Source organism: Octopus sinensis, linkage group LG12 (genome assembly GCF_006345805.1).
Source record: "Octopus sinensis linkage group LG12, ASM634580v1, whole genome shotgun sequence".
In the NCBI taxonomy this organism is placed as follows: Eukaryota; Metazoa; Mollusca; class Cephalopoda; order Octopoda; family Octopodidae; genus Octopus; species Octopus sinensis.
The window spans coordinates 58,922,375-58,933,346 of NC_043008.1; the positions used below are offsets into that span (position 1 = coordinate 58,922,375).

General features: G+C 33.2%; 1 protein-coding gene across 1 annotated transcript in view; it reads left to right on the top strand.

Moving 5' to 3' along the window:
• The window catches only part of LOC115217931 (neuropeptide receptor 15-like), a 257,119-nt gene extending 248,772 nt beyond the window's left edge, over positions 1-8,347 (top strand). Inside the window, exon 2 of the mRNA XM_036508023.1 lies at positions 7,614-8,347. Within this exon, the coding sequence (XP_036363916.1) occupies positions 7,780-8,340 (561 nt within the window). The 5' untranslated portion in view covers positions 7,614-7,779 and the 3' untranslated portion in view covers positions 8,341-8,347. The remainder of the gene's footprint in view (positions 1-7,613) is intronic.
• The last annotated feature ends 2,625 nt before the right edge of the window (positions 8,348-10,972 follow it).

A 10,972-nucleotide genomic window follows, 5' to 3' on the forward strand; every position in this document is an offset into this window, starting at 1 on the left:
GAGTAAAAAAGAGAGAGATAGTATACCGAATATTATTGTATATGTGATTTTGAAATAGTTTATCAAACTATATCTCTCATTTGTTAGCAATTTGTTTAGGGGACATTCGTGGATTTTGCTTTATAGTATTTTAGTATTTTCCATTATTACACTTTCATGTTATGAAATCAGTGATTGTAGTTTATACAAACATATTATTTCACTTCCTCAAAATAACAGAAACTAATTATGAAAATGTGTTGTTACTGTTTAATCTTTTCGCTAGAGAGAAAGCACTTCGTGTGAAACAATGTATACACGAGTCGTTACTTCTGTTTGAATAGTAACGCTTTAAAAGACTAAGTAGTACTCTTTCTCGACAATATATCTCCCCCACAGTAAAATATTTACTGGACACATTCAAAGAGATGGTTTTGTTTTGGTTTTCCAGGAAAATATTCCGCTCTCCTTCATCATTTGTTCGTAATATTAAACTTTTGAAAGGTGACGATCTGACAGAAACGTTAGCATGTCGGGGCGAAATGTGTAGCAGTATTTCCTCTCTCTTCTCGTCCTGAGTTCATATTCCGCCGAGGTAGACTTTGCCTGTCATCCTTTCTGGATCGATAAATTAAGTACCAGTCGCTCGAATCGACTGGCCCCTTCCCCAAAAATTTCAGAGTAGAAAAGAATATTTAAATTTTGAGCTGCAGTGTATAATTTTTGCTGATTTTAATCAGTGGACTAAGACTAGACAGACACATCGTTTATAAAAGTTGTAGCCCTTTCTATAATCGTAAATCCTTATTGAACTGACTCAGGACAGTGGAAATAGGAAGTGAATTCGTGCAGCAATTGAACTCAGAACGCAAGCAAACGTAACAGTGGATATAATTAGATTTCAACATTATTTTTGCTGCGTTACAAAAACAATGAATCCACTATATATTTTTTCCCCATTTTTCAAAATGCAATGAAACGGTTTCATTAATTTTGGAAGCACACGAATGAATATCATGTCTTCTTCGCTTTCTTCATACACGCAAACCTTTGACCTTCTGTTATGTTGAATAGTTCGAATATAGTTAAATATATTGGCAAATCTACTACGTGACTCTGGTTTCATTTTCCTACAATGACTGCACAAAGTGTGAGAAACAACACTAATTTTCCATTGCTGTGTATATTAAAAGGATTCATGCCAATACATGAATTATATACGTATAACTATTTCGCATTTTGATAAAAAAGAAAAGCAATATCACATCTGAAAGATCTTAGTATTAAAATGGCATGAACACGTTTCCACGACGTTTATAATCTATAGACCATGTTCTCTTCCACGTTATCGCTATAACCTGAAACAACAACTAATTCAGTTTTTATAATCAAATATATATATATATTTTATTAAGTTATCGTCCTTCATTGAATCCTCGTATCTTCATTCATCCGATGTCCTGTTCGAGCTTTATCAAATAAGAGTAACATACCCTAACAAAATATATTGTTTTTACATAGTTTATGTATTATAGTCAGAAGCAAAGACACACGCGGACACTTGTACACTTATGCGTGTGAAGGCTTCTCGCTTTATATCTCTAACTGCATACACAAAAAACTCACATGCATACATACATACATACATACATACATACATACATATATATATATATATTATATATATATATATATAATATATATATATATAATATATATATATAATATATATATATATTATATATATAATATATATATAACATTACATCGTTATTTAACGTCCATATGCATCATATTTATCGATATATACGCACAGAGAGAGCGAGAGAGAATGTGTAAGTGGGAGAGAAATTGAGCAGACAGAGACACTCTCATGTATACGCATGTACATAGATCCATATAGATATATGTTGATATAAAATATCTATATATAGATATGCTAGGCATATTATAAGAAATATATATATGTGTGCTTGTGCATATATATATAAATTAAAAAGGAAAAGAAAACCAAAGCAGGACAAGCTTATCAGATCATTTTAAATATTTTCATTAAAGTAATATGTATATATAATATGGGCAGCTAATTCGCAATTTTACAACCTAACGGTAAATACATATATATCACTAAAATGAACAAGGGCACTAATCAGTATTAGTATTGCTAGAAATAGGAGTTAAAACTCAAAAATAGTGCTTTTGTTGTCTATAGAGAATTTTTACTCTTATTTCCAGCAATACTGGTGCTGACTAGTGACCTTGTCCCCTTTACTGACGTATATATATATGTCTTTCATCTTTTCGGGGTCGATGAAATAAGTACCAGTGCGCACTGGGGTCGCGGTAATCAATATAACTATTCTTGGGCAAGAGTATAAAATAGTATACCTCTCTACCCAGCTATGTCAAGCCTGTGTGTCAGAGTAGGATCATCAAACTAGTATGATGTCAAGCTCAAAACCACGGCCTACACATCAGACCGTGGCTGGTGAAGAGAACAAGCTGAGATCTTCGACGTGTCGTGGACTGAACGTAGGCAATCCAGTCCCATCCAGTATATGCATAAAAGGTGCAGGCGTCGTTGTGTGATAATAAGCTTGCTTCACAACCTCATGGCTCCGGGTTCATTCCCACTGTCTGACATTTTGGACAAGTTTCTTCTAGTATAGCCTCGGTCCGACGAAAACCTTGTGAGTGGGTTTGGAATACGGAAAAATGAAAGCAGCCCGTCTCATATATATATATATATATATATATATATATTCTATATTCTATATTAAATTTATAAAGAATATAAAAAAACATAAAAATCAGAGTTGGAATTCCTTTGAATAATATATATCCTCTATACACAATCATATAAATCCCTTTATATATAATATATATATATATATATATATTATATATATATATATATATATATATATATATTATATATATATATATAGTAGAAATATGTTACGAAAAGAAAATATAAAATACAGGTGGAAATGTAGGAGTAAAATATGAAAAATCAACGAAAATGCACCTTGCAAATAGAAAAAGGCTATTTATGAGAGGTAACGACAAATATATACATTTAGATTGACTGAGGCAGTAATATGAGTCATAAAAGTCATTATTATGAGATGATTATAAGATGATAATAAAGTAAGGGAGAAAAACGAACCATGGTTTACGCAAGGCTTATTCATCGTTCTGTTGAGAGATCTTAAATCACGACACAGACGTAATATCATTTGAATCCATTTTCTATAGACAACAATGAATATATATATATATATATATATATATATATATATATATATATATATATATATATATACATATATGTATGTATGTATGTATATATGTGTGTGTGTTTGTGTACTTTTGTTTCTCTTTGTCACACCCACCACCGCTTAACAACAAGCATTGGTGTATTCACGTCCCCGTAAATTTACTGTTGTTCGGCAAGTAACATCGATTAAATATGTACCAGGCTTTAAAAAAAAAGGCGCAGTCCCTCATGGCTGCAGTCTAATGAGTGAAACGAGTAAAAGATATATACATATATATATATATATATATATATATATATATATATATATATATATATATGTTTATATATATATATATATATATAACTATATGTATATGTATATATATATATATATATATATATAACTATATGTATATGTATATATATATATATATATATATATTATATATATATATATATAATTTTTTCTGCGTATACCTATATGTACATGTGATTGTGTGTGTGTTTGAAACTAAGTTTCAGTATTTATGTATATGTTCAATTTGAAAGGCGTTTAAACATCGCTGTTGAGAGATCTTTAATCACGACACAGACGTAATATCAGTTGAATCCATTTTCTATAGACGACAAACGTCCCGTTCTACTTCTGTTAACAATACTAATACTTCTGTATTCAGCTCCACTCCAATCGTGAAACAATATTATGTTCTTTTTGAACAAGATCTTATTACACTACATGCTATTCTTTTACAGTAACTAGAAATATATTAACATGGAGACAAGTCTTTCATTTTTACCATGAATTTTGTTGTGTAATATAAGTTATTATACTATCAGGCCGTCTCTGCGATATCATACTGCATATACTCTTGTACACGAATGAAAACAATATTTCTGGTGCCAAAAACATACGTTCTCCAATATTCCTGGAGTAAATAACAAGTAAATGTGTTTGTTTATATTATCGAACCATTTTAAGCGAAGTCAGTCACTCGAAGCTTTTGGATTATTCAAGTGAAACTGAAAACAGGCTATTGTGTAAGCGGTGTGATTGTTCTGGATCAATACTGTTGTTATACTGATGTTATCGACGCAATTTTCCGCGTATGTTGACTAGTATTCTGTCTGACAAAAATATAAGGAGCAGGAATGGTTGAATAGTAAGAGATTTAATTCCCAACCTCATGGTTCAGTTTCAGTTAACCGTTTATTGCACCCAGCGCTAGTGTCTTCTACAATTCAACTATATCCCCGTGCCAACGATCGCGGTAGAATTTGAACTCAGAATGCTCAAATGACAGAAGAAATGCCGCTAAGCCTTGTGTCCGACGTGTTGATGATTCTGCTGTTCTGTAACTGTTTGACTATCTCATTTTACGCAAAATATTTGCCAGTAAATCGTTCTTTATTACTGAACGTTTGTTGTACATTCTATTATTCAATTCAATAGGTTCCCACTTTGTAAAAATCCTGAAAGCTAGAATTGTGTGGATTGTCGTTTAGATAGGGTCATATTTTGGGGTAGAGTCAGGGAGTTCAGATGTGGTATATCATTAATCAATCGATATTTATTGCTTGAATTTTTCCCAGACCACTCTCCAATCGGAAATTGAATATTGCTAAATAGCAATAAATATGTAAGTCGTGTTCAGTTTTTGTAGAAATCGCATTCATTTACATGTGAGGATTTGGCAAAATCTTTAAAGATTCGGGGAGAGAGAGAGAGAGAGAGAGAGAGAGAGAGAGAGAGAGAGAGAGAGAAAGAAATATACTGTATATGGGCTTATGTTTGTGTATGTGTGTATATATGTTGGGAGAATTCACAAAAAAACAACAAAAGACGAAGACAGGTGGTGTAGACAACAAACAGATGTATTAGTATAACGCTCGGGAAGTGGAAAAGTATAAAACGTTTCGAGCCTACGCTCTTCCACAGAAAGGAACACAGAAACAAGAAAGGGGAGAAAATAAAGACTGTGTAGTGGCTAGTGATCGATCATATATATATATATATGTGTGTGTGTGTGTGTGTGTGTGTGTGTGCGTGTGTGTCTGTCTGTCTGTGTATGTGTATTAGAGTAAGTAATATATATGTATATCTGCTATGTAGTATGTTTTTTGGCGTATTACATTCTGTGTAGAAATTTCACTCAGATCAACTTTGATCATTCCAAAACATAAAAAAATAAAGTACGAACTAAACACTGGGGTTGATAGTGTCGACTTTCCGCAACTGTTGAATATTCATAACATTGGGTCTAAATTAAAAGCCATTTTCATTCATAATTATAATAGTTATTAAGGTGGCGAGCTGGCAGAATCGTTAGCATGCCGGACGAGATGCTTAGCGGTATTTCGTCTGCGGCTACGTTCTAAGCTCAAATTCCGCCGATGTCGAGATTTGCCTTTCATCCTTTCGTGGTCGATTAAATAACTACCAGTTGCGCACTGGGGTCGATGAAATCGATTTAATCCCCTCTCCCTAGCTGCCCTTGTGGCTAAAATTTAATATCATTATTATAATTATCATTAATATCCATTATTTTCATAATTATTAATATTCGTTATTATAATAATTACGAACCCACAATATCGACAATGTCAAAGAAAGTGCTTAGCTGTATTTCGTCCGTCTATATGTTCTGAGTTGTATAGAGTTAGATTTTGATCTTCATCCTTTCAGGATCGATGAAGTAAGTGCCAATTGAACACTAGAGTCGATATAATCGACAATCCCTTTCGCTCAAAATTTTTGGGCCTTTTGTATATAGTAGAAAGCATTGCTGGCATCTGGGATGTCGTCAGGTGCTCACTGCCCCCTACCAGTTCAGCAATACAGTCAGAAGTTGTATGGTGGAAATATATAGAAATCTGGTGATGGGTAAGATGATAATGTCGGGAAATCTCTTGGCATTCGACGACGGTTAACTATATAGTGTTTCAGAGCACTTCTGGACCTGGTACTACCATAGATAACTTCCACAAAATGATTAGCATTATTAACACGCCGGAAAGAAAATGCTAAGTGGCATTTCGTCCGTTTTTACTATTTGAGTTCAAATTCTGCCGAGTCATCTCTTGGGGTCGAAGATAAATCAAGTACTAGTTGAGCATTAGTGGGGTGTTGTAATCGACTTAACCCCTTCCCCGATCTTACTGGCCTTATGTCAGAATTTGAAATACTATTAAGTGTTTGTAAAATGAATCTTAGTGTCAATGCAGTTGACTTCTATCCACTAAAAATCTACTGTCCCTGTTCCAAAGTTTGAAACAAGTAATCTGTCTTTACGTTCTGAGTTCAAATATTGCCGAGTTAGACTTCGCGTTTCATTCTTTCGGGGTCGATTAAATAAGAACCAGCTGAGCACTGTGTTTGATGTAATCGACTAGCCCTTCACTGCAAACGTTCAGGCCCCGTACAACCGTTATAAAGAAAACATGTTGTTGTTTTCTCCTTCTTCTTGCGACCTTTTAAAGCCTAGCCAGGCTCATGGGCCCGGTTTCCCGGTTTCTATGGCGTATGTGTTCCTCATCAGGACAGGACGCCAGTCCATCGCAGCGTTACTCCTTTTTGCCAACTGAGTGGACTGCAGCAACGTGAAATGAAGTGTTTTGATCAAGAACACAACGTGTCGCCCCGTCCAGGAATCGAAAACACAATCTTACGATCATGATGCTGACACCCCAACCACTAAGCCACGCGCCTCCACAGTTGTTGCTTTACTCAGTAAATATTTCAAATTGTTTTCGTTATCTACAAATATTTCATGTAACAAGGGTCATGGTTATTTATAATTAACCGCTGCTTTCCAAATCGAGGTTTGGAAGCATTTTAAGGAATTGAAAATAATGGCGGTGTGTTTAGCAGCAATATCCTGGGATGAATTGTAACGAAAATAGCAGTTATGATACTTCTATCAATTTGATCCAAGAATATAGGAAATACGTTGAGAGCAGTTCAGAACATTTAGTGTTATTGATAACTAGTCGAAGCCAACACATAAGTATTTTATTTAAAATGTTACCTATGAAAGAAGTAAAAATAGGAAAGCCATATGATGAGATGAGATTCCAAAAGCATAGAAAACGGAATAGAGGAGGAATTTATGACGAGGAGAAATGGAACAAGTACTGTAACATCTGATTTGCAGTTTCACTAAAAATTGTATAGAAATAGTAGAATTAGTGAAAAGAAAAGTAGTTTTGTAGCAACACATGGAAAGGAAGTGAATTGGGTTGTATAAAAGACTCGATATGTTTTATCTTAATTGTAGTAGAATGTGATTTCATAATATTTTCGAATGAATCTTGTATTACTATTTTAAAAAAATGTTAAATATGTAACACGTTTCTTGTTTCTTTTTATTTTCAGATTTATAGCCATTGTATATCCCATCAAGGCTCATATTCTCTGCAGCAAGAAGAAAGTTATCCTAACAATAGTCTGTATCTGGCCAATAGCGCTCATTTGCGGGTTACCAACCGTGATTTTCAATGGTCTTTTGTTTGGACATTCGAAATTGATATTTTGCACGCTGATGTTTCCAAAACCTTATGACATAATGTACAGGGTGCTCTACAAATACGCTGAAGCATTCTTATACTTTTACTTTCCAATAGGCATACAGATTGTATTGTATTCCATAATCGCCCGCCGACTGTTCGTCAGCGCAAAAGAACTAACAACAAGATTCCAGATGCGAACTGAAAATAATCGTAAATCTGAAAAATCTCATGAAGCCGTCAAAGCCAGGAGGGGTGTTGTGAAAATGTTAATGGCTTGTGTAATTATATATGTGCTCAGCTATCTTCCACCACAAGTTCTTCTCTTTTATAATACTTTTGCTATTAAAAAGTTCGAGAGTACTTGGTCGTACAGGGTTTTCTCTATTAGCCTCTCATATATAAATTCGGCAGCAAATCCAGTGCTTTATAGTATATTTAGCCAGAATTTTCGCAAGAAATTCCGCATTTCGCTTTGCTACCTCTGCACAAAATTAGGAGATGGTATTTATCGCAGACAGCGGTCAGATTCTTTCGATTCTCACATGACATCACGACCAGTCAGTAGTCTAAAAACTTCAACATCGAAACTTTGAAGGATGATGGGAAAAAACGACATCAAAAGAAAAGACATTTGCCAATGATTCAAATCATATATAAACAAAATTTTAATATTTTAAAAGAAATATATTGAAGAATCAACGTGAACGATAGGAGAAAATACTGTATTATATAATCACACCATGAGTACGTACCCCACCATTATTCATGAGCACGTAATGTATTCTATCCATGTGCAGTGTTAACTTACTGATTGTAAATACCTACTCATTCTACAGATCCTGTATTAACTACGAGTTCATCTTTAACTAGGATATTATTGTTTAAATACGACTCGTTTCGGTGGCTGAACTAAATTTAAGAACAACATATACTTTCGTCCCACCATGTTCAGAGTTCAAATCCTCCTATTTTAATTATTTCATCTCCGGGAGGTTGGGTTTCGAAACAATAATTCCCAGCAGTATCCTGAAACCAGTTCTGCAGACTATACCATTCCTCAACAAATGATATATATATATATGATCCTGCCTTTGGTTCTGTCTTCAGTTATAAATTCTTAATTGAAAAATATTCTATTAAATGCATTTGGAATAAAAATACACTTCAAGACATCGATGTCACATGGGAAGCATGGAGGATTAAATCGATTTCTGGAATTAGCAGCATTGGAACTCATTCAACAATCATCGATAATTCCTTGAGATAATAACGCATATACCCATCAACCAAGTACAAAATCAAATCAAGAATATATTTTTAATGATTACATTGGAGTGTATACATTTTTCATTTAAAATTTCCATAATAGATTTCGTTTCATTTAAACAAAAATAAAATGACATAAAAAAAATTGCAGCGTAAACACTGTGCTATTTCGTTTACATAGTGTTGCATACTACGTTCAAATCTCGCTGGAGTTCGCTTTGTTTTTCATAATCCTAATCCGGCATCAATAAAATAATTACCTGCTATAAACTGGAGTCGTTTTACACAATTATAAGCTTCTCCACAGGAGAGCCGTGGCATAGTGCCAAAGTTTTAAGCCTCTTTGCTTAAACAGTAACATTTTAAACGACATTGAAAAGACATTATTTAAGATATATGTGACTAATGCATATTTATAATATATGATTGTACGAAGTATTGGACACGTTTTACAGTATTTCTGTTGTTTAGATGGTCAAATGTTATAGGGCCTTGTTGGTTTATGATCTCTGTATTTTCTAACTGATATGTAAATATTTATTAATCTAATGAGTTTAGTGATTGACTAAGCTCGTGAACTAATTTATTTTAATTGCTGATTCCTCTGTTGACATGATGTGTTTAGTAATTAGTGCTAATATCTTCCATTAAATGATGTGTATGTGATTGGTGTTGTGCTGTCTGGGAAGTCTGGTTGCATTTGACGAAAGAAAAAAATAAATGTTTTCAAGGAACGGACATCAGAAATAGCACACAATTCTATATAAAGGAACGCGACCGTGTATCAACATAACCTAACATACAGCCGCTATAGCAACACCACCAACTACTTCTACTGCTGCTCTACTACCACCACTACTACTACTACTACTACTACTACTACTACTATACTACTACTACTACTACTACTACTGTTACTACTACTGTTACTACTACTTGTGTATCCATCATATGAACTTGTTAGTGGAGAAAAAGATATTACCAATCATTTTCAAGTCTTCCAATTTATTCATGCGTCTCTTATTTGTTTCCTTTTTCTGATAAAATTGCTATTCACTCATTCATATTTTGTTTTATAAATATACGAAAGATTTGAAGATGATTCAGAAGTGTGCCGGAATAGGGTACAAGCTGGCTTTAAAATTCTTACAAATTTCATGTTCGTTATTTAGTATCGTAACTTATATATCACTGGGTTCTTAGCCATAATCAGTCGAAATATTATAGACTATGGTATATATATATTATATATATATATATATATATATATATATATATATATATATACAATATGTTACATTACTCGGTAGCCAAGATAAAACTCTGAGTTTCAGATGCCGAAGTGGAAATCCGAAGATAACCGAAGAGATGGTGTTGTGGATTTCCACTTCGGCATCTGAAACTCAGAGTTTTATCTTGACTAACGAGTAATGTAACATATTGTATAGATAAATTTCCTCTATTTACATAATATTGAGGTCTCTTTCTTTCTTTTGTTATCTTACCGTTTTATCAATATATATATATATATATATATATATATATATATATATATATATATATATATATATAATATATATATATATATATAATATACAGACCTGTATGTGTGAGTCTGTGCATGTATGTGTGTGTGTTGTGTTAGTTTGTGAAACTTATGCCATCCCATCTCTGAGTTTCCCAAACCCGACTATTCGTATGATTTAAGTAGGAAATCAATATGATCATAAATTATATAAATATAATAAGTAACATACACATCGAAATATGAATAGTCAACATTATGCAGAGATTTCATTGGTTGCAGAAAAGAACGTTAGAAAATGCGTCATACATTCAACTATTTAATTATTTCTTGGTATCCTCCTCTATTCACGTGCAAAATCATGTGGTTTTCGTGTCTTCAGTATCATATGTAAAAAAAATAAATAAATAATAAATGAATAAATAAACAAAACA